This window comes from Salvelinus namaycush, chromosome 27, assembly GCF_016432855.1.
Source record: "Salvelinus namaycush isolate Seneca chromosome 27, SaNama_1.0, whole genome shotgun sequence".
NCBI lineage: Eukaryota > Metazoa > Chordata > Actinopteri > Salmoniformes > Salmonidae > Salvelinus > Salvelinus namaycush.
This window is the reverse complement of record NC_052333.1, coordinates 7,190,060-7,215,399: the sequence shown is the minus strand read 5'-3', so window position 1 is coordinate 7,215,399 and position 25,340 is coordinate 7,190,060. Positions and strand designations below refer to the sequence as shown.

Below are 25,340 nucleotides of genomic sequence, written 5' to 3'. Positions count from 1 at the left end.
GTTCCAAATGGCCCCCCTATTCCCTTTATAGTGCACTACTTGTGACAAGGACCCATAGGGCTGTGGTCAAAAGTAGTGTACTATATAGGGAATAGGGTGCCATTTGGGACACAGGCTATCTTCAGCCTCAGCCCACTAATAGAACCAATCCCCCATCTATGACTCTGTATCACATATCAATAGGTCCCATACACGAAAACCAAAGATCACAATCGAAATACACCGTAAAAAAAACCATTATGGTGTTATCAGTAGGAATTTTCAAACGTCCCTGTTCATAAGCACAATGGGTAAGTCCAGGGCCCTAATTTATAAATGTTCTGATCTAGTATTCTTTTTGCCTGTGAGATCATAATGAATAAGATTAGATAGACGGGGGGGGGGGGGGGGGGGGGGTCTGATCTTTGATCAGCACACCTACTCTGAGACGCTTTATGAATGCGGGCTCTGATCCCACTTACTGCTGCAGTTCAGGGCGGTGAGGTTGTTTTATGAAGACTTACTGCTGCAGTTCAGGGCAGTGAGGTTGGTTTATGAAGACTTACTGCTGCAGTTCAGGGCAGTGAGGTTGTTTTATGAAGACTTACTGCTGCAGTTCAGGGCAGTGAGGTTGGTTTATGAAGACTTACTGCTGCAGTTCAGGGCAGTGAGGTTGTTTTATGAAGACTTACTGCTGCAGTTCAGGGCAGTGAGGTTGGTTTATGAAGACTTACTGCTGCAGTTCAGGGCAGTGAGGTTGGTTTATGAAGACTTACTGCTGCAGTTCAGGGCAGTGAGGTTGGTTTATGAAGACTTACTGCTGCAGTTCAGGGCAGTGAGGTTGTTTTATGAAGACTTACTGCTGCAGTTCAGGGCAGTGAGGTTGGTTTATGAAGACTTACTGCTGCAGTTCAGGGCAGTGAGGTTGGTTTATGAAGACTTACTGCTGCAGTTCAGGGCAGTGAGGTTGTTTTATGAAGACTTACTGCTGCAGTTCAGGGCAGTGAGGTTGTTTTATGAAGACTTACAGCTGCAGTTCAGGGCAGTGAGGTTGGTTTATGAAGACTTACTGCTGCAGTTGGGGGCAGTGAGGTTGGTTTATGAAGACTTACTGCTGCAGTTCAGGGCAGTGAGGTTGTTTTATGAAGACTTACTGCTGCAGTTCAGGGCAGTGAGGTTGGTTTATGAAGACTTACTGCTGCAGTTCAGGGCAGTGAGGTTGGTTTATGAAGACTTACTGCTGCAGTTGGGGGCAGTGCCAGACCAGGTGGCGTTGGCCAGACACTGACGTGTGGTGGAGCCGGTCAGCAGGTAGCCATCCATACAGGAGTAGGTGACAGAGTGGGAGTAGGTTGTGCCGTCCAGCCGGGACACACGGCCGTTACTGGGGGTCCCCGGGTTCCCACACTGCACCGCTGGAGAGAGAGAGAAGGGGCAGATAGAGTTTGATTGAATGATTGGTTTTATGTGATAATTCAAAAATACTTGTGAAGTTGTTTCATCATATACTAGTACACCGAGTATACAAAACATTAAGAACACTTTCCATGACACAGACTGACTAGGTGAAAGCTATGATCCCTTATCGATGTCACTTGTTCAATCAGTGTAGATGAAGGGGAGGAGATAAGGCTAACGTTGGATTTTTAAGCTTTGAGACAATTGGGACATGAATTGTGTATGTGTGCCATTCAGAGGGTGAATGGGCCAGACAACATTTTGAAGTGCCTTTGAACGGGGTATTGAACAGTAGTAGGTGTCAGGCTGCTGGGTTTTTCACGCTCAACAGTTTCCCGTGTATATCAAGAATGGTCCACCACCCAAAGGACATCCAGCCAACTTGACACAACTGTGGGAACCATTGGAGTCAACATGGGCCAGCATCCCTGTGGAACGCTTTTGACACTTTGTAGAGTCAGTGCCCACGATGAACTGAGGCTGTTCGAGGGCAAAAGGAGGAGGGGGGGGGGCACTCACACTTGGTGTGTTTGGATATAGATTTGGGCAAAGGGATGACTAGAATAACATTGTTTAATAAATTATGACTTACAGTTGAAGTCGGAAGTTTACATACACCTTAGCCAAATACATTTAAACTCAGTTTTTCACAATTCCTGACATTTAATCCTAGTAAAAATTCCCTGTCTTAGGTAAGTTAGGATCACCACTTTATTTTAAGAATCTGAAATGACCAATTTGACCAATTTGCGACCAAGCTTTAACTTCCTGACTGATGTCTTGAGATGTCGCTTCAATATATCCACATAATTTTCCTGCCTCATGATGCCATCTATTTTGTGAAGTGCACCAGTCTCTCCTGCAGCAAAGCACCCCCACAACATGATGCTGCCACCCCCATGCTTCATGGTTGGGATGGTGTTCTTCGGCTTGCAAGCCTCCACCTTTTTCCTCCAAACATAACGATGGTCATTATGGCCAAACAGTTCTATTTTTGTTTCATCAGACCATAGGACATTTCTCCAAAAAGTACGATCTTTCTCCCCATGTGCAGTTGCTAACCGTAGTCTGATTTTTATATGACGGTTTTGGAGCAATGGCTTTTTCCTTGCAGAGCGGCCTTTCAGGTTATGTTGATATAGGACTCGTTTTACTGTGGATATAGATACTTTGTACCTGTTTCCTCCAGCATCTTCACAAGGTCCTTTGCTGTTGTTCTGGGATTGAAATGCACTTTTCGCACCAAAGTACGTTCATCTCAAGGAGACAGAACGCGGTATGACAGCTACGTAGTCCCATGGTGTTTATACTTGCGTACTATTGTTTGTACAGATGAACGTGGTACCTTCAGGCATTTGGAAATTGCTCCCAAGGATGAACCAGATTTGTGGAGGTCTAAATTTTTTTTTCTGAGGTCTTGGCTGATTTCTTTTGATTTTCCCATGATGTCAAGCAAAGAGGCACTGAGTTTGAAGGTAGGCCTTGAAATACATCGACTGGTACATCTCCAATTGACTCAAACGATGTCAATTAGCCTATCAGAAGCTTCTAAAGCCATGACATAATTTTCTGGAATTTTCCAAGCTGTTTAAAGGCACAGTCAACTTAGTGTATGTAAACTTCTGACCCACTGGAATTGTGATACAGTGAATTATAAGTGACATAATCTGTCTGTAAACAATTGTTGTAAAAATTACTTGTGTCATGTACAAAGTAGATGTTCTAACCAACTTGCCAAAAGTATAGTTTGTTAACCAGAAATTTGTGGAGTGGTTGAAAAACTAGTTTTAATGACTCCAACCTAAGTGTAAGTAAACTTCCAACTTCAACTGTATATGTTAGATTGGACAATCTATAGGATCACCTTTAATAAAGACTGTGTCTATCTAACTGTAAGTGTTTTGGGTGAATTAAATACTTTTAATAAAGTAAAGCACAGTATTTGTACTTTCCATGAAATCATCATTACCCCTTTCACAATTCCCGTACTCCATCCCCATAGCATCAACTCAGATCCAGCTTAATAACAGTCAGATATAAGTACTTAAAGCTGTTTACAAGAGGGTTGAGAGAGACGGCTAGCATCTAGGGAAGAGTAGAACGACAGTGCAGCCATTGCTGTAGGGATCCTCCCCCAGTGTGGTACTCTTGGATATAGACTTAAACAATGTCCAGGATTGGCTGTCGAGCTATGAAAGGAGGTGTCCCTGACACATTTTTACCAATACTCCATCTGTGAGGTACTGAGAGGGAATAGAAATGAAATCCACATGGCCACTGTCAAAAAAAAGATGTTTAAGTCATGAGTTAGAGGTTTATTGCCAAATGGCACCATATTCCCTTTATGGTGCACCTCTCTTGACCAGAGTGCCATTGGGGACACAGACCCTTGTTCTATGTGAGGGTGAGTTGGGCTGAGAAATGTAAAATGTCAGTATTTTACAGAGAGAAACAACAGGCTCAGGTATAACAGATGGATTTCTTATTTTTTTGTTGTATTTTACCCCCCCCCCCCTCTTGTCTCATCGCTGCAACTCCCCAACGGGCTCGGGAGAGGCGAAGGTGGAGTCATGTGTCCTCCGAAACATGACCCGCCTAAAAGCCCTCTTTAACACCCGCCAGCTTTACCTGGAAGCCAGCTGCCGGAGGAAACACTGTTCAACTGGCAACCGGGGTCCGTCTGCAGGCTGACCACAAGGGTCGCTAGAGCACGATGAGCCAAGTAAACCCCCCCCTCCCCCGGCCAAACCCTCCCCTAACCCGGACAACGCTGGGACAATTGTGCGCCGTCCTATGGGACTCCCGGCCACGGCCGGTTGTGGAATAGCCCGGGAATGGACCTGGGTCTGTAGTAACGCCTCTAGCACTGGATAGGGAGAAAGAGAAAGCGAGATTGAGAAGGGACTGAGAGAGAGACAGCGTGATGGAGAGAGAGAGGTACCCTGTCAGCCTTGTGGAGAAGCTGCCTGGCAACCACCTCAGGGGCTGAGAAGTTAACAATCTGTAAATCTATTTAACTAGAGAGCTGCAGTGGCTCAGAGGGAACATGGAGGACACGAAGCCGGCGTTTGGAGACCACACTAATGCTATCCTGTCTCGTTTGAGATGAGATGAATAGGGTGGTTCAAAGGAGACACCTGGGGGTTGTGTCTGGGTGCCTGACTGACACCTGGGGGGTTGTGTCTGGGTGCCTGACTGACACCTGGGGGTTGTGTCTGGGTGCCTGACTGACTGACACCTGGGGGTTGTGTCTGGGTGCCTGACTGACACCTGGGGGGTTGTGTCTGGGTGCCTGACTGACACCTGGGGGGTTGTGTCTAGGTGCCTGACTGACACCTGGGGGGTTGTGTCTAGGTGCCTGACTGACACCTGGGGGGTTGTGTCTAGGTGCCTGACTGACACCTGGGGGGTTGTGTCTAGGTGCCTGACTGACACCTGGGGGGTTGTGTCTAGGTGCCTGACTGACACCTGGGGGGTTGTGTCTAGGTGCCTGACTGACACCTGGGGGGTTGTGTCTAGGTGCCTGACTAACACCTGGGGGGTTGTGGGGTTGCAGGAGCTCCTGCAGCGAGAGCATGCTATGTATTGCTAGCTATAGGGGACCCTGCAGCGAGAGCAGGCTATGTATTAGCTATGGGGGGGGTAACAAAGGGATGTTAAAATCCTTCAGTGGTGGTGACTGATAAAGCATGTGTCGTTGAGATACGCTGGCTGGAAATGGAATGGTACAGCCGATTGTTGGACTCAGAGGACCATATTTGTTGGAAGAATGAGAAGTGTGTGTGTGTGTGTGTGCGTGTGGTCTCACGTTTGCAGAAGGGCTGTGTTCCAGACCAGGTGCTGTTAGGAAAGCACATCCTCTCAGCAGAGCCAATCAGCTCGTAACCCTCAGAGCATTTGAACTGGACTTTACTGCGGATCCTGAAGTTACTCTCCTCCCTGCTGCCCTGCGACGGGGTGCCTGGGTCCCCACATGTCCCCTGGGAGTCACCTGCACACACACAGAGACCCACGCACCAGCCCACAGGGAAAAGCAGAAGCATAGAAAGAGTTAATGGTCAGTCACAATGTTCCCATGGAAACACATCACAACCCTTTTTGTCATTCAAACCAGCGAATATTCTGTCCCTTCTGCCCTTCCCTCATTCTCTGTATGTGGGTGTAACCTTACAGAAAACCACCAACGCACACTGATTCCCCTCTCTCACCGATTCCCCTCAGTAGCTCACCAGAGATGGATACTCCTGATTGATTCAGGAAAGTGCCATATATCTCCTTCCCCTTCCCTCCCTCCCCTCCTCCGTCGGCATAGCTCCTGGCTTGGTAGCCTTGGTCTGGTTCACAAACAGCACCCTATTCCCTATGTAGTGCACTAAATAGGGAATAGGGTGCCATTTGGGGTGCACACTTGGTAACCTTGCTTTTCACCTGAACCAGCCACACATCCATCCCAGACAGACAGATAGACGGACAGACCACTCCCCGCCGCTGATGAGGAAATTAAAGTAATGGAGGCCGCACAGCCAGGATCTAGGAGATAGACGAACACACAGTCCCCTATGGCCCTAACAGTTATCAGAGCTGTTACTGGGAGACAATCAGGGCGGTCCACTCCAATCACTCGCTCAGACGTAACGGAAGATGTGTCAGATGGCTCAAGTACATGGAGATACTTATGCCTCATCAGTAACAGATAAATCTTGCTCTGATGCTACACATTATAAGGATGGAAAATACTGGAAAGTCACTTGGATACAAAGTGCAATTGGTATCCATATAGGATTTCAATACCAAGTGAGTAAAACATCCATAAATGTATCTATCATATCTATTTCTCTCATGTCCAGACAAATACCTAACATTTCCTCCCTTGTTTGTTCCATAAATACAGTAAGTCATAATTAATTAAACAATGTTATTTTAGTACACTTGAGTCATCCCCTTGCCCAAATCAAAATCCAAACACACCAAGACAGTCGTGAAGAGGGCACGACAACACCTTTTCCCCCTCAGGAGACAGGAGATTTGGCATGTGTCCTCAGATGCTCATACAATTCTACAGCTGCACCATCGAGAGCATCCTGACCGGTTGCATCACCACCTGGTATGGCAACTGCTCGGCATCTGACCGTAAGGCGCTACAGAGTGTAGTGGGTACGGCCCAGTACATCACTGGGGCCAAGCTTCCTGCCATCCAGGACCTATATACTAGGCGGTGTCAGAGGAAATTGTCAAAGACCCCAGTCACCCTAGTCATAGACTGTTTTCTCTACTACCGCGCGGTAAGCGGTACCGGAGCGCCAAGTCTAGGACCAAAAGGCTCCTTACCAGCTTCTACCCCCGCACACTGACTCGTGTACCGGTACCCTCTGTATATAGCCTCGTTATTGTTATTTTATTGTGTTACTTTTTATTATTTTTTTACTTCAGTTTATTTGGTAAATATTTTCTTAACTCTTTCTTGAACTGCACTGTTGGTTAAGGGCTTGTAAGTAAACATTTCACGGTAAGGTCTACACTTGTTGTATTTGGCGCATGTGACAAATAAAGCTTGATTTGATTTGATTGAAATCTAATTTAGCAGCAGCTTGACTGTGATCCCAGGTTTGAATGCAGCCGACACACACACACACACACACACACACACACACACACACACACACACACACAGAGTAGATGCTTACCTATACAGCGAGGCTGGAATCCGCTCCATTAGACAGTCTACAGACAGGTAAGCAGTCGTGTCCCTGGCCATTCAATATAGAATTCATTATTTCTCTATGTCCCTGGCAGTGGAAGCCCAGGGGACAGATTAAAGTGGCTGCTATTAACCCCGCCCCCGCGGACATCAAATTAGCGTAACACAAAAAAATCCCCTTCAAAATCTGTCAGTTTAAACTGGAGATATCCGGCCAATCCGCTGCATCCACCAGTGTTGCACACACGCTCATCTGCGGTGAAAGGTGCCAGAGCTAGAGCGGTGTTTGTTCAGATCATGAGACATCCCCAAAAATGTAGCGTCTGTGGCCTACAAACTATTATGACCCCTCTATGGAAAGATGAGACTTTCACAAACATATACAGTACCAGTCAATAGGTTGGACACACCTATTCATTCAAGGGTTTTTCTTCATTTTTTACTATTTTCTACATTGTAGAATAATAGTGAAGACATCAACACTATGAAATAACAAAAAAAAGTGTTAAACAAATCAAAATATATTTTATACTTGAGATTCTTCAAAGTAGCCACCCTTTGCCTTGAGGACAGCTTTGAACACTATTGGCACTGATGCAGACCTTTGGAACATCTACATTTTCAAAAGTCTAATAAATCCATGTAATATAACCTACACCTTCCCAATACATCCATAATTTATTTATGGCTGTGGGCTACACTAGTTCATTTAACAGACAAGATTTGGTTAGGAATTCCGTGGCATTATTTTATATTACATGCTGCTGTTCTGTGTTGAGCAGTTATCAAAGAAATGGGTATTCCTATATGATTCATTTAGAGTTATTAATGTATCTTTAGTTGTTCTACAAACATTGGGCTATATGTTTAGATTTTGAATACATTCTAAGGCTGCATGATGCGGCTCTAATGATGACTTGAAAAAAGTTGCTTGAAAGGCATGAGCTCTGCTTTTTTTTTTTTTGCGCAGGCTGTACACACTTTATCAGTCTCTCATTCACAATTTCACAAGCACTTGATAATGCCTAGAATGCGCACTCAGGGAGAAGTGCTGAGTGCTGCACGCTCTGAAGCACCTCTCACTCACATGGCTCTCCATCACATGATTGCGTCTTTCTCACAGGCTACAAGTGAAGACAGACACATCTGGGACACAACTGCGCTCGTGTCCTTATCCAATTCCGAGGTGCATATTGAAGATATTGGAAGAACTGTCCACATTTACTTTTTGTCAGCCAACAAGATGAGTAGCACTAGCCTATGTCATTCTACTATCCCCGATCGTACAAAAGTCGACCTATTCTCTTCTGTGCGAGACATAAGTATTCCAAACATAGTCTGGGACAGTTGTGGGATGCGATAGATCCCAAATGAATACAACCACTAGCATCAAAAAAATGGTTTTGTGCAATGTGGCTGACGCAACAGATCCGAACATTTAGCTTAAAATGTTGATAAACTATTAGGCTATTTCTTTACATTATAAGAGCAGCAATGCACACACTGTAGTAGGACAGGGGTTCTTAAACTTTTTCATCCTGGGACCCATATGAGAAATTCTGTGTTTTCCTGGGACCCAAGCTCAGGAAAATATGCAACTATACGTAAATATCGGTACATTTCATTGCCCTTATGCCTAAAAAAAATGCAATATAGACAAAAACAAATAACAAGGAAATACCCATAAATATATTTTCATGTTTATTTTTCCCCATTAAAAATGCTCTTACATACCTGTCTAGGTTGGAACTGTTGCTGTTAAAATACAATAAATAATTTCATTCTGAACTGAATGATCACATCACACAGATGTAGAGCAGAAAACACAAACATACACACAGTCCTAATGAGAGGTGTGTGGCTGGTTGAAGTTTTCAACAAGCAGGTCTATTCTGGGCTCTGCTTTAGACAATGCAACACTGAGGTCATGCTCAGCATTGACACTGTTTCTGTACAGAACCCTGACTTGCATAGGTATGTGGTGCCAAACTGGATCAGAACATCTACTGCTTTCTCTGTCAGGCAGGAGACCGCTTCCTGCTGTAGATGAGCAACCCAGAAATGTGTGAGTGTTTGCCTCAAAAAGCCTCAATCAGTTTATTCCAGTTCAGAATAAAACGTATTACTTGTAACAGCAACAGTTCCAACCTCGACTTGTTTTCAACAATCATTTCTACAGTAAAATGTACAGTCGGCCTGATAATTTTTCATCTTCTCTGAACTGTTTCTTAGGGTTGCACTATCAGTAGCTAGTTAGCTTGCTTTGGCTAACGTTAGCTATCAGGGGATTGTTTGAAAGAGACACTCACATCTACTACGAGAGATAGTACTACCTTATTTCTGCTTATCATCACCTGTTATAAAATGACAACAATGCCTTGCTAGTTGACTTACTTTTCCACTGTTGAAGCATTGTTTCCTGAAGCATTCTTGCCTGTTCTGAAAGAAGTCCCTGTGTTTACCGTCATATTGTGCCTGGATGTTTGGTCAGGACGTGTCGTTTTATTAATTTGTTTGTTTTGAGAGACTCATTACTAAGCACTTCCCCACACAAAACACATTGCGGGCGCTCCTCGTTATTTCTCAAAGTTTGTATGAATGAGACAAAAAGTAATCACTGTATTTGCGTTTCATTACGATTGAGCTCAGTCAGAACTTGTGGCTAGCATGAGTCCATTTCATGACAGCGGTGAGTGATGGCGAGTGGGAATAACAAGTCAGTGGCTTGTTATTCAGTGTGGGTCGTGGAGTGATCTTCAAGAAAACTGCAGAAAAAAGACCCGGTAAATAGTGAAGCACATGGGCATCTCCCTCCACCTCTCCCACTCGCTGCTGCCAAACTGAGCAGAGACTGCTGCTAAGCAGAGAGCGCACTGAACCGAGAGCGCAGATGCACTTGGCCAAATCAATTCCAGTCATTAATGAAATAATTATACATTTACTTCGCGACCCACCATTAACAGGTCGGTCGCGACCCAAAGTGGGTCGCGACCCATACTTTAAGAAACACTGCAGTAGGCTATAAGCACCAATATTCCATTAGCGGGAAACACTTTATCAAAAGTGACCGCAAAATCGATTATGCGTGTAATGCTTTTATAATAAAGGTGCATTTTTACGGTGAAAGTTATCTTCCCCAAACATGAAACTCACACGCTGCTTATGTATGTCAGTTAGGCTCTCCACCCCTTGTAAAATGGATTCATGTGCTTCATTTTAAGAAGTTATTTGACCACTTTAGTTGTGATTCAAACCTTATCAAAACATATAGGCCTATGGGATAGGCTACATGAGGTGTGTGATGATGATTAAAAAAAGTTGCCAAAAAAAGGGTTTGTTTCTTGCCTTATTCTGGGCATCATTCATAAGTGATAATATATAATTCACAAGTGATAGGCTAATATTGTCACCCATCAGATTATTCATTATTTAATTTTCTTTTTACATATACTAAATAATATGTGTGAAATTTGTTTTGATTTAGAATGGACCACTTTCATGCACCTGTCTCGAAACAGGGGCAGGGGGTAAAAAAATACAGTTCATCTGTACACTTAAATAGCAAATGGAGGTCACTTTTCCCATATAGCCAGGTAGGCTATACTCCTGTTGTAAAGATAGCAATGTGCTTAATATTAGGGAAGTAGAAAAATAAATATAGTAGGCCTAGTCTATAGAAAGCTGATGGGAACCCTATTCTTTTTAGTAGAGGCCATCACAAATGTTGCGCAACATGAGCTCATGGGCTCTCATGAAGTGTTTGATTAGATTTTCCATTACATTTGCATTGATGTCAGAGTGATTAGAGGGATAATAGAGTGCTGAGTACCAGGCAGTTAGCACGTTTGGTAGGCTACTAATGTACATCAGCAGCATCAGAGCTTGGAGAAGCCTAATTACCATGACTAAACGGTCAGGTGGATTTGACTGTCTTCATGACTCGGTAATACGGTCACGGCAACAGCCCTAGTCATGTGGGTAAGCTGCATTTGAGTGGGCATTGTTCTGTTTCACCTAGCTCCATACCTAGCATATAAAGTGCTAGTCCCAACAGACATGTACAGTGTGAACAAGAACGTTGCCGTCATACGGGTAAAGCTGCAGTTGAAAGGGCATTGAGTGTCTTGGTTATAAATGTTCCTCTGTGGGTCCTACTGAGTATGATTCTTAGAAGACACAGGGCAAATTACAGGATGCACCCCCCCCACACACACACACACACACAATCACATGTATTGTAGTAGGACAATAGAGGGTCACAAATAGTGTACACTTCCTAAGGTACAGCCTGCTGGAGATACGTGCTACTGTTACAGCCTTCTTTACTAAGCAGAACACAGCCCCAAGATATGATACCAGGTGACAGTGAGTGGTGGCTTCCAGGTAAGGTGTGTGTGTCTGTTTGTGTGCCAACTGCCAAGTGTTTGTGTGTGTATGTGTGTGTATGTGTGTGCATGAGTATGTGTGGACGTGTGTGTGTGACTTTATTTATGAGTAAAACTTTTGTGTGTGTGTATGTGTGTGTGTGTGGCTGCTGAGCAGGTGCATGTGTCCCATGTTCCACCTCCTCTATTATCCTCCTGGCAGCAAGCATCCCCCGGTGTGGGGGGTTCAGGTTCCCAGGAGTGTGCTCTGTCAGGGAAAATGTGCTGACCAAGTTAGGCTGGTGCTTTATTAGCTGTCATCTGAAGAGGCAGCGCTGACACACAACATGCCACCAGACAGAGAGAGGGAGAAGGGAGAGGGAAGAGAGGGGGGGGGAGAGAGGAAGAGAGGAGAGAGCGAGAGAGAGAGAAAGAGAGAGAGAGGAAGAGGGGAGAGGGATTAAGGAAGAGGGGAGAGAGAGAGAGAGAGAGAGGAAGAGGGGAGAGAGAAAGGGAGACGGGAGAGAGGGAAAGAGGGAGAGAGAAAGAGAGGGAGAGGTGAGAGAGAGGAAGAGGGGAGAAAGAGAGGGGAGAGAGAAGGAGAGAGAGGGAGAGAGAGAGAGAGAGGGCTGGCTGTCACACACTGTGATACAGAGCCAAATCTCTAGACAGCTAGCGGAGAGCCACTAAGTCACCACAAACACAACAGGCCCTCAGCCACTCCCCTCCCCCATCCCGTCCCCCCTACCTCACGTGTCTCACACAGAGTATGGACATGGACACACTGGGGAACGGAGAATGGAGAACAGAGGGAGGTCAAAAGAAATCTCCCTGGTGTTTTGTCACAAAGGGCGTCTGTCTCAAATGTGCCTGTGACTTTGTGTTCGTCACAGAACTGCCTGAGTGATCGCTAGTCTCAAACAGAGCACTTGTTCTGTAGTCTCTTCATAAGAAACTGTAACTCTACGCTCGCCGGTACAGTTAGAATGCTAACTGGCCAGGCAACAGGGGAAAAGACAGAGCCTGTACCACGTCCCCTTCCCGCCACATGATATCACATCACCAACGTTTCATGGGCACCAGACGGCTCAAAACCCCTCCCCAACACAGGCCCTGAGCCCTAGAGCCCTGCGTCCAGCCAACGCTTCAGCACCCCCGACTAATTGGAGACACAGGAAGTACACGTATTAACCTGGAGTGCCAATCCAACATTACACCTACTAGACCACCAGGTAGCATGCTCACTGACTCAGTCACTATTGGACAGGGGGTCTAGTTAATGGACAGGGGGTGTAGCTAATGGACAGGGGGACTAGTTAATGTACAGGGAGTCTAGCTAATGGACAGGGGGTCTTGCTAATTGACCGGGGGTCTAGTTAATGGACAGGGGGTCTAGCTAATGGACAGGGGTCTAGCTAATTGACAAGGGGTCTAGCTAATGGACAGGGGGTCTAGCTAATGGACAGGGGGTCTAGTTAATGGACAGGAGGTCTAGCTAATTTAATTGACCCGGGGTCTAGTTAATGGACAGGGGGTCTAGTTAATGGACAGGGGGTCTAGTTAATGGACAGGGGGTCTAGCTAATGGACAGGGGGTCTAGCTAATTGATAGGAGGTCAGGCTCATTGACAGGGGGTCGAGCTAAAGGACTGGGGGTCTAGCTAATGGACAGGGGGTCTAGCTATTTGACAGGGGGTCTAGTCAATGAACAGGGGGTCTAGTCAATGAACAGGAGGTCAGGCTAATGGACAGGGGGTCTTGCTAATGGACAGGGGGTCTAGCTAATGGACAGGGGGTCTAGCTAATGGACAGGGGGTCTAGCTAATGGACAGGGGGTCTAGCTAATTGCCAGGGGGTCTAGCTAATTGACAGTAGGTCTAGCTAATGGACAGGGGGTCTAGCTAATGGACAGGGGGTCTAGTTAATGGACAGGGGTTCTAGTTAATGGACAGGGGGTCTAGTTAATGGGCAGGGGGTCTAGCTATTTGACACGGGGTCTAGATAATTGACACGGGGTCTAGCTAATGGACAGGGGGTCTAGCTAATGGACAGGGGGTCTAGCTAATGGACAGGGGGTCTAGCTAATTGACAGGGGGTCTTGCTAATTGACAGGGGGTCTAGCTAATGGACAGTGGGTCTAGCTAATTGATAGGAGGTCAGGCTAATTGACAGGGGGTCGAGCTAACGGACTGGGGGTCTAGCTAATGGACAGGGGGTCTAGCTATTTGACAGGGGGTCTAGTCAATGAACAAGGGGTCTAGACAATGAACAGGAGGTCAGGCTAATGGACAGGGGGTCTAGCTAATTGACAGGGGGTCTAGTTAATGGACAGGGGGTCTTGCTAATGGACAGGGGGTCTAGTTAATTGACAGGGGGTCTAGCTAATTGACAGGTGGTCTAGCTAATGGACAGGGGGTCTAGTTAATTGGATCACTGAGTGCTTGGGATTACAGGGAAGGGCTCTACCTGCATTGTGCACTGGTTAGGAGGAGTGATATGGTTTAATAATAATACATATTTTATTGTTACATACACCGGATCGGTGTATCCATACACCGGATGTGTTGTTTTACACGGCCAGTCATAAAAGTACAGTGCCCCTGTAGCAAATACGGGTTAAGTGCCTTGATCAAGTGCACATCGACTGATTTTTCACCTTGTCAACTTGGGTATTTGAATCAGTGACGTTTTAGTTACTGGGCCAACACTCTAACCGCTAGGCTACCTGACGCCCTACTGCTGCCTTGCTGTCACCCTGCAACCGGTCTGCTGCCTTGCTGTCACCCTGCAACCGGTCTGCTGCCTTGCTGTCACCCTGCAACCGGTCTGTTGCCTTGCTGTCACCCTGCAACCGGTCTGCTGCCTTGCTGTCACCCTGCAACCGGTCTGCTGCCTTGCTGTCACCCTGCAACCGGTCTGCTGCCTTGCTGTCACCCTGCAACCGGTCTGCTGCCTTGCTGTCACCCTGCAACCGGTCTGCTGCCTTGCTGTCACCCTGCAACCGGTCTGCTGCCTTGCTGTCACCCTGCAACCGGTCTGCTGCCTTGCTGTCACCCTGCAACCGGTCTGCTGCCTTGCTGTCACCCTGCAACCGGTCTGTTGCCTTGCTGTCACCCTGCAACCGGTCTGCTGCCTTGCTGTCACCCTGCAACCGGTCTGTTGCCTTGCTGTCACCCTGCAACCGGTCTGCTGCCTTGCTGTCACCCTGCAACCGGTCTGCTGCCTTGCTGTCACCCTGCAACCGGTCTGCTGCCTTGCTGTCACCCTGCAACCGGTCTGCTGCCTTGCTGTCACCCTGCAACCGGTCTGCTGCCTTGCTGTCACCCTGCAACCGGTCTGCTGCCTTGCTGTCACCCTGCAACCGGTCTGCTGCCTTGCTGTCACCCTGCAACCGGTCTGTTGCCTTGCTGTCACCCTGCAACCGGTCTGTTGCCTTGCTGTCACCCTGCAACCGGTCTGCTGCCTTGCTGTCACCCTGCAACCGGTCTGCTGCCTTGCTGTCACCCTGCAACCGGTCTGCTGCCTTGCTGTCACCCTGCAACCGGTCTGCTGCCTTGCTGTCACCCTGCAACCGGTCTGCTGCCTTGCTGTCACCCTGCAACCGGTCTGCTGCCTTGCTGTCACCCTGCAACCGGTCTGTTGCCTTGCTGTCACCCTGCAACCGGTCTGTTGCCTTGCTGTCACCCTGCAACCGGTCTGCTGCCTTGCTGTCACCCTGCAACCGGTCTGCTGCCTTGCTGTCACCCTGCAACCGGTTTGTTGCCTTGCTGTCACCCTGCAACCGGTCTGCTGCCTTGCTGTCACCCTGCAACCGGTCTGTTGCCTTGCTGTCACCCTGCAACCGGTCTGTTGCCTTGCTGTCACCCTGCAACCGGTCTGTTGCCTTGCTGTCACCCTGCAACCGGTCTGTTGCCTTGCTGTCACCCTGCAACCGGTCTGTTGCCTTGCTGTCACCCTGCAACCGGTCTGTTGCCTTGCTGTCACCCTGCAACCGGTCTGCTGCCTTGCTGTCACCCTGCAACCGGTCTGCTGCCTTGCTGTCACCCTGCAACCGGTCTGCTGCCTTGCTGTCACCCTGCAACCGGTCTGCTGCCTTGCTGTCACCCTGCAACCGGTCTGCTGCCTTGCTGTCACCCTGCAACCGGTCTGCTGCCTTGCTGTCACCCTGCAACCGGTCTGCTGCCTTGCTGTCACCCTTAAGTTAAGTTAGTGGTTAAGTCAATGGTTAAGCTAGTGGTTAAGTCAATGGTTAAGCTAGTGGTTAAGTCAATGGTTAAGCTAGTGGTTAAGTCAATGGTTAAGTGGATGGTTAAGCTAGTGGTTAAGTCAATGGTTAAGCTAGTGGTTAAGTCAATGGTTAAGCTAGTGGTTAAGTCAATGGTTAAGCTAGTGGTTAAGTCAATGGTTAAGCTAGTGGTTAAGTCAATGGTTAAGCTAGTGGTTAAGCTTGTGGTTAAGCTAGTGGTTAAGCTAGTGGTTAAGTCAATGGTTAAGCTAGTGGTTAAGTCAATGGTTAAGCTAGTGGTTAAGTCAATGGTTAAGCTAGTGGTTAAGTCAATGGTTAAGCTAGTGGTTAAGCTTGTGGTTAAGCTAGTGGTTAAGCTCGTGGTTAAGCTAGTGGTTAAGTCAATGGTTAAGCTAGTGGTTAAGCTAGTGGTTAAGCTAGTGGTTAAGTCAATGGTTAAGCTAGTGGTTAAGTGAATGGTTAAGTCAATGGTTAAGTGAATGGTTAAGCTAGTGGTTAAGTCAATGGTTAAGTGAATGATTAAGTTAGTGGTTAAGTCAATAGTTAAGTGAATGGTTAAGTTAGTGGTTAAGTCAATGGTTAAGTGAATGGTTAAGCTAGTGGTTAAGTCAATGGTTAAGCTAGTGGTTAAGTCAATGGTTAAGTTAGTGGTTAAGTCAATGGTTATGTCAATGGTTAAGCTAGTGGTTAAGTCAATGGTTAAGTGAATGATTAAGTTAGTGGTTAAGTCAATGGTTAAGCTAGTGGTTAAGTTAGTGGTTAAGTCAATGGTTAAGCTAGTGGTTAAGCTAGTGGTTAAGTCAATGGTTAAGCTAGTGGTTAAGTCAATGGTTAAGTGAATGGTTAAGCCAGTGGTTAAGTCAATGGTTAAGTGAATGGTTAAGCTAGTGGTTAAGTCAATGGTTAAGTGAATGGTTAAGTTAGTGGTTAAGTCAATGGTTAAGCTAGTGGTTAAGTTAGTGGTTAAGTCAATGGTTAAGCTAGTGGTTAAGTCAATGGTTAAGCTAGTGGTTAAGTCAATGGTTAAGCTAGTGGTTAAGTCAATGGTTAAGTGAATGGTTAAGTTAGTGGTTAAGTCAATGGTTAAGCTAGTGGTTAAGTCAATGGTTAAGCTAGTGGTTAAGTGAATGGTTAAGCTAGTGGTTAAGTCAATGGTTAAGTGAATGGTTAAGCTAGTGGTTAAGTTAATGGTTAAGGTTTGGGATAGGGTGGAAACAAAACAATAATAAATGAGTTCCTGTCACTGGGATTGAACACACACCCATCGGAGCCAGAGCTCGTGGTTTACACCCTTGCAAAACACACGCCTACCTGATGGTAACTCATCGTTTCCCCTAGTGGCCGCTTTTGAAGGCATCTCCTGATGTCCTGAGTACCGAGACAGACTTCGAAGTGGATCTTCAGCAACCTGGCTGTTGTGACGGTGGGGGGTAGAGCAATACTCCCATCTGACTTACTCCTTACCCTGGGAGGTACCCTGGCCCAGGAGGGCAGTTACATCGGTTTACACTGGGAGGTACCCTGGCCCAGGAGGGCAGTTACATCCATTTACCCTGGGAGGTACCCTGGCCCAGGAGGGCAGTTACATCCATTTACCCTGGGAGGTACCCTGGCCCAGGAGGGCAGTTACATCCATTTACCCTGGGAGGTACCCTGGCCCAGGTGGGCAGTTACATCAGTTTATCCTGGCCCAGGAGGGCAGTTACATCAGAAACTATGGAAGCGGAGGGTGTTGTGGTGGTAAACTGATCTAACAGTATAAGGGTTATGGCTAGGGCCTAGCATGTACTGTACTGTCCAACACACACACACACACACACACACACACACACACACACACACACACACACACACACACACACACACACACACACACACACACACACACACACACACACACACACACACACACACACACACACACACACACACACACACACACACACACACACACACGTCCTCACTTGATCTATAGCTTTTCCCTAAAGAAGGCTTCTGTTGCTGGGGCTTAGAATCCTGCAGCTCACTGGAAGGCAAAGCTCAGAGCCAGGGAAATACTAATGCTTCAGGGAAGTGAACAATAGAATGTGAGAGAGAAAGAGAGAGACAGAGAGAGAGTGAGAGAGAATGAGGGAGAGAGAGAGAGAGACAGAAAGAGAGCGAGAGAGGAGAGAGACAGAGCGATAGCGAGAGAGAGACAGAGGGAAACAGCATAAGATAGAGAGAGAGGGAGAGAGAGAGAGAGAGAGAGAGAGGGGGAAAGACAGAGAGAGAGAGACAGAGAGAGAGCGAGAGACAGAGAGAGAGAGAGAGAGAGAGAGAGAGATAGCGAGAAAGAGACAGAGAGAGAGAGATCGAGAGACAGAGAGCGAGAAAGAGAGAAACAGAGAGAGACAGCATAAGATAGAGAGAGAGGGAGAGAGATCGAGAGAGCGAGAAAGAGAGAGACAGAGAGAGAGAGAGAGAGCGAGAGAGAGACAGAGAGAGAGAGAGAGACACACACAGAGAGAGAGAGACAGAGAGAGAGGAAGAGAGAGAGAGAGAGGAAGAGAGAGAGAGAGAGACAGAGAGAGGGAGAGAGAGATCGAGAGAGAGCAATACTCCCATCTGAAACTCATGGCTGTCTCTTTCTGGGTCAGCGCTCTCAGAAGAGAACATGCACCATACACTGTACAGAGGGGTTTGGGGAGGAGCTCTTTTATGGGTCACGGACAGTTAATGAAGGTTTAATGGAGACCTAGAGCAGGTGAGTCTATATGTGTGTGAAGGTGCTCTTTGTGCATCAGTAAGTCTACAGTAGTGCTAGCGTACCGGCAAGATGAGACAAGTGGAGGAAGCATAGAGAGACCGGCAACTGAGAGATAGTGAGAAAGAACGCACACCGACACCCCAAGTGATTAGCAAGTATCATCTGTGTGGAAAACGGGTTGCGCCCAAAACAGAGAAACCCCCAAACACACACAGACAGACACATCATTTAGCCTAATTAGAAGACTTAACACATGCAAATCTCAAGTCATCAGCACATGGCAGATAATACTAATAATTGTAGCGAAATAGGCTAATGACACTGTATTATGTGATTAGACTGTCATAACGTCCTGTCATATACATGTGGATACTTTATAAAGTCCTTTACAAATGTATTTATTTAAATTGATTTGATAGTGCGTTTCCCCAGAGAGACGCTCACAAAAACTAAATGAAGATGCATTGTATACGTCGCCACAGAATTGTTTTCTAGAATGGATCCTAGAAGCATTAACCATGATTTAGAGAGCTGTTGAGAGTGGGAGCTGTTGAGAGTGGGAGCTGTTGAGAGTGGGAGCTGTTGAGAGTGGGAGCTGTTGAGAGAGGGACAAGTACAAATAAATCGGCTCTAGTTTGTACCTGTTAGTTTTTTTTTCTTCCTACTCTCCCCTCTTCACCACAAATCTCTCTCGTCTCCTCTGCGGGAGTCTCTCTCTCTCGTCTCCTCTGCGGGAGTCTCTCTCTCTCGTCTCCTCTGCGGGAGTCTCTCTCTCTCGTCTCTTCTGCGGGAGCCTCTCTCTCTCGTCTCCTCTGCGGGAGTCTCTCTCTCTCGTCTCCTCTGCGGGAGTCTCTCTCTCTCGTCTCCTCTGCGGGAGTCTCTCTCTCTCGTCTCCTCTGCGGGAGTCTCTCTCTCTCGTCTCCTCTGCGGGAGTCTCTCTAGCTTATCAAGGTTAGTCAAAAATTATATATCTTTTGCTGGTTTGTTACGATCGCTAACTTTTGCTGCTGGGGAATGGCTTGTGTTTCTGGCTATTGTAGTAAGCTAATATAATGCTATATTGTGTTTTCGCTGTAAAACACTTAAGAAATCGGAAATATTGGCTGGAATCACAAGATGCCTGTCTTTCATTTGCTGTACACCATGTATTTTTCAGAAATGTTTTATGATGAGTATTTAGGTATTTGACGTTGGTGTCTGTAATTACTCTGGCTGCTTCGGTGCTATTTCTGACGGTAGCTGTGATGGTAGCTGCAATGTAAAACTGATTTATAGCTCAAATATGCACATTTTTCGAACAAAACATAGATTTATTGAATAACATGTTATAAGACTGTCATCTGATGAAGTTGTTTGTTGGTTAGTTTGGTTGGTTCTTGGTTAGTTAGGTTGGTTTTGTGCATGCTACCTGTGCTGTGAAAAATGTCTGTCCTTTTTTGTATTTGGTGGTGAGCTAACATAAATATACGTGGTGTTTTCGCTGTAAAACATTTTAAAAATCAGACATGTAGGCTGGATTCACAAGATGTTTATCTTTCAAATGCTGTATTGGACTTCTTTTTCTCAATAGGGGGTGCTGTTGGCACTTTGTAATAATTTCGTTCGCAAATTAAACTGCCTCGTACTCAATTCTTGCTCGTACAATATGCATATTATTATTACTATTGGATAGAAAACACTCTCTAGTTTCTAAAACCGTTTGAATTATATCTGTGAGTAAAACAGAACTGGAGTTAGAGCAATTTTCCTATGAGGATGTGAGAATGCTGAATTCTGCTGGCTGTTCTGAGATCCGTTTATAAATCTGCCTGTCTTCTATTGGTTGAGATGCACTGCATACGCCTTCCCCTGGATGTCAGCGAATAGTGAGAATTGAAATGGTGTTGCTAGGCAGATCTGAGAGCTTATAAATGGGCTGGGAACGTGGGGTCCGTCCTTTGTTCACTTCGCCAGGACGCAGAAAGGACATCTGGCTGTCGTTATAGAAAGCTCCCTTTATAGCCCTTAGATATACCCGGCTCTGTTTTTATTCGATAAAGGTGTTAAAGACATCATAATGTTGTTATATTAAACCGAGTTATATCAGTTTATATCATTATATTGCGATTTTTGGATATTTATTTATGCTGCGTTTTAGGGAGTTGGACACGTCTTTGCCACATGGCTAATGTTTACTGCTAATTCCAACTTTGAAGGCGACAATCTACAACCGAGCAACGATTATTTTGGACAAAGGACACCTTGCCCAAGATTCTGATGGGAGCTCATCAAATAGTAAGAACTATATATGATGTTAATTCGTTGTTCTGTTGAAATTCATATTCCGCCATTAATCTCAGTGCGGTCTCGCTTTAACGCACGCTGTATGTCGTAGTAACGTTAATTTTAAAAATCTAACACAGCGATTGCATTAAGAACTAATGTATCTTTCATTTGCTGTCCAACCTGTATTTTTTAGTCAAGTTTAGGATTAGTTACTGATTAGACTAGGTGCCTCTCCCAAGATTTCTCCCGACATATTGTTGGCAGTTTGGCTACTTTTCTCATTGTATAACCACGATTTGTGCCGCTAAATATGCACATTTTCGAACAAACTCTATATGTATTGTGTAATATGATGTTATAGGACTGTCATCTGAAGAAGTTTGAGAAGGTTAGTGAAAAAATTAATATATTTTGCTGGTTTATTCGTTATCGCTATTGTTGGCCTGAATCAATGCTGTTGTGTGGTTGGCTATTGTAGTAAGCTAATATAACGCTATATTGTGTTTTCGCTGTAAAACACTTAAAAAATCTGAAATATTGGCTGGATTCACAAGATCTTTGTCTTTCATTTGCTGTACGCTGTGTATTTTTCAGAAATGTTTTATGATGAGTATTTAGGTAATACACGATGGTCTCTGTAGTTATTCTAGTTGCTTTGGTGAGAGTTGTGATGGTGGCTGCAATGGTAAACTATGATTTATACCTGAAATATGCACATTTTTCTAACAAAACATATGCTATACAATAAATATGTTATCAGACTGTCATCTGATGAAGTTGTTTCTTGGTTAGTGGCTATTTATATCTTTATTTGGTCGAAATTGTGATAGCTACCTATGCAGGAAAAAAATGGTGGGAAAAAAAGGTTGTGTCTTTTGCTATCGTGGTTAGCTAATAGATTTACATATTGTGTCTTCCCTGTAAAACATTTTAAAAATCAGAAATGATGGCTGGATTCACAAGATGTGTATCTTTCATCTGGTGTCTTGGACTTGTGATTTAATGATATTTAGATGCTAGTATTTACTTGTGACGCTATGCTAGGCTATGCTAGTCAGCTTTTTTACTGATGGGGGTGCTCCCGGATCCGGGATTGTGATGAAGTAGAAGTTAATGTGTGAAAGTTAAATATTTCTAAAAAATATATTTTGAATTTCGCGCCCTGCACTTGAGCTGGCTGTTGTCATAAGTGTACCGACCTCGGGCTTGCAGCCAGAAGAAGTTTTAAATAACAGATAGGACCCACCAACAGGCCATGGCAGGATGGGTTATTAAATAACATATAGGACCCACCAACAGGCCATGGCAGGATGGGTTATTAACTTCTTATGGCTGCAGCCCGAGGCCGCCCACAATATGCCAACAGCCAGCTCAAGTGCAGGGCGCGAAATTCAAAAGATATTTTTTAGAAATATTTAACTTTCACACATTAACAAGTCCAATACAGCAAATGAAAGTTACACATCTTGTGAATCCAGCCAACATGTCCGATTTTTAAAATGTTTTACAGCGAAAACAGCACGTATATTTATGTTAGCTCACCACCAAATACAAAAAAGGACAGACATTTTTCACAGCACAGGTAGCATGCACAAAGCCAACCTAACTAACCAAGAACCAACCAAACTAACCAACAAACAACTTCATCAGATGACAGTCTTATAACATGTTATTCAATAAATCTATGTTTTGTTCGAAAAATGTGCATATTTCAGGTATAAATCATAGTTTACATTGCAGCTACAATCAGAAATTGCACCGAAAGCAGACAGAATAATTACAGACACCAACGCCAAATACCATCATCATAAAACATTTCTGAAAAATACATAGTGTACAGCAAATGAAAGACAGGCATCTTGTGATTCCAGCCAATATTTCCGATTTATTAAGTGTTTTACAGCGAAAACACAATATAGCGTTATATTAGCTTACCACAATAGCCAAAAACACAAGCCATTTCCCAGCAGTAAAAGTTAGCGATCGTAACAAACCAGTAAAAGATATATAATTTTTGACTAACCTTGATATTCTTCATCAGATGACAGTCCTATAACATCAGGTTATACATACACTTATGTTTTGTTCGAAAATGTGCATATTTAGAGCTGAAATCAATGGTTATACATTGTGCTAACTTAGCTACTTTTTCCCACAACGTCCGGATTTTTTTCTGACACTTTTTCTGACACACATATTCTGACCAAATAGCTATTCATAAACATAACTAAAAAATACATGTTGTATAGGAAATGATAGATCCACTAGTTCTTAATGCAATCGCCGTGTTAGAATTCTAAAAAATAACTTAATTTCGACATACAGCTTCGGTATAGCTAGAGTACCCAAAAGCTGGGCGCCGACGACTAGTTCACATGTACGACAGATATATGAAATAGCATCATAAAATGTTTCCTACTTTTGCTGATCTTCCATCAGAATGTTGTACAAGGTGTCCTTTGTCAAGAACAATCGTTGTTTGGATTTAGAACGGCCTCTTTCCCTCTCGATTTAGCAAGCACACTAGCCAAGTGGCACGAATCTCTCCATGTCAACAAACGGAAGAGAACGGAACACGGCAAAACTCCCGAAAAAATTTCAATAATCTGATTAAACTATATTGAAAAAACATATTTTACGATGATATGGTCACATGTATCAAATAAAATCAAAGCCGGAGATAGTAGTCGCCTATAACGACAGCTTTTCAAAAGGCAAATCCAGGTCCCTCTTCGCGCCTTCCTGAAAACAGGAAATGGGGGACACGTCATTCCAGGAGCTGTAATTCGAGTCCAGATCAAGTTACACAGTCCATTTCTTCTCTCACTCCTTGTCGACATCTAGTGGAAGACGTATGAAGTGCATCTAAACTAATAAATAACAAGGACTTTAATAGGCAGCCCCTAGAACAGAGCCTCAATTTCAGACTTTCCACTTCCTGTCAGGAAGTTTGCTGCAAAATGAGTTCTGTTTTACTCACAGATATAATTCAAACGGTTTTAGAAACTAGAGAGTGTTTTCTATCCAATAGTAATAATAATATGCATATTGTACGAGCAAGAATTGAGTACGAGGCCGTTTGAAATGGGCACCTTTTATCTGGCTACTCAATACTGCCCCTGCAGCCCAAACAGGTTAAATAACAGATAGGACCCACTGACAGGCCATGGCAGGATGGGTTATTAAATAACAGATAGGACCCACTGACAGGCCATGGCAGGATGGGTTATTAAATAACAGATAGGACCCACTGACAGGGTGTGGCAGGAATGAGTTATTAAATAACAGATAGGACCCACTGACAGGCCATGGCAGGATGGGTTATTAAATAACAGATAGGACCCACTGACAGGGTATGGTAGGATGGGTTAAAGGACAGATAGGACCCACTGACAGGCCATGGCAGGATGGGTTATTAAATAACAGATAGGACCCACTGACAGGCCATGGCAGGAATGAGTTATTAACTCTTGAGCCTATGGGGGCGCCATTTCGACTTTGTAAAAATGAGTTCCCAAATTAAACTGCCTCGTACTCAATTCTTGCTCGTACAATATGCATATTATTATTACTATTGGATAGAAAACACTCTCTAGTTTCTAAAACCGTTTGAATTATTTCTCTGAGTGAAACAGAACTCATTCTGCAGCACATTTCCTGTCAGGGAGTGAGATTTCAGAAATCGAGGTCCCTGTTCTGAGGTCAGTTTATAAGTCCCCATGTAAGCCATCGGGCTACATGCACTGCATACGCCTTCCTCTAGATGTCAGTAAGCGGTGAGAATTTGAATGGAGTCGATTGCGCAATCTGGGGCCCTATATAAGACCGTGGAACGGAAGTACCGTCCTTTTCAACGGTGCGCCTGGCGCATCAGGGACATCACTATGGCCTCCTGCAAAGCTTTCGTTTTAGCAGTTCTGTATCTCCGGTCATGTTTTTATTCGTTATAGTTGTTAAAGACATCATAAGGTAGTTAATTTAAACCGATTTATAGCAGTTTATATCAGTTTATTGCGATTTTCCTGGATTTCTTTGTCATGCGCTTTCACGAGTTGGACACCTCTCCAGTGGGTGGCTAACGTTAGCGGCTATTTCGACAGGACAAGAGGACATCTTTCAACCAAAAGACGATTGTTCTGGAGAAAGGACACCTTGCCCAAGATTCTGATGGAAGCTCAGCAAATAGTAAGCAGTCTTTATGCTGTTAATTCGTACTTATGTTGACAAATGTCAAATAATAATTCCGCCATGAATTATGGTGCGGTCTCGCTTTAGCGCACGCTGTATTGCGCAGTAACGTTAATTTTAAAAATCTAACACAGCGATTGCATTAAGAACTAATTTATCTTTCATTTGCTGTCCAACTTGTATTTTTTAGTCAAGTTTATGAATAGTTTTCGATTAGAATAGGTGCCTCTCCAAGATGGCGCCGGACAGATTGCTTGAAGTTTTGGCCACTAATCACATTGTATAACCACGATTTGTGCCGCTAAATATGCACATTTTCGAACAAACTCTATATGCATTGTGTAATATGATGTTATAGGACTGTCATCTGAAGAATTCTGAGAAGGTTAGTGAA

The 25,340-nt window shown here is 44.8% G+C and overlaps 1 protein-coding gene across 1 annotated transcript in view; it reads right to left on the bottom strand.

The window, feature by feature from the left end:
- LOC120022010 (CUB and sushi domain-containing protein 3-like) overlaps positions 1–25,340 on the bottom strand; it is an 803,421-nt gene that overhangs the window by 59,752 nt on the left and 718,329 nt on the right. The window contains exons 57-58 of the mRNA XM_038965812.1: positions 5,246–5,428; positions 1,218–1,394 (exon numbers count right to left, since the gene is read on the bottom strand). Of these exons, the coding sequence (XP_038821740.1) occupies positions 1,218–1,394; positions 5,246–5,428 (360 nt within the window). The remainder of the gene's footprint in view (positions 1–1,217; positions 1,395–5,245; positions 5,429–25,340) is intronic.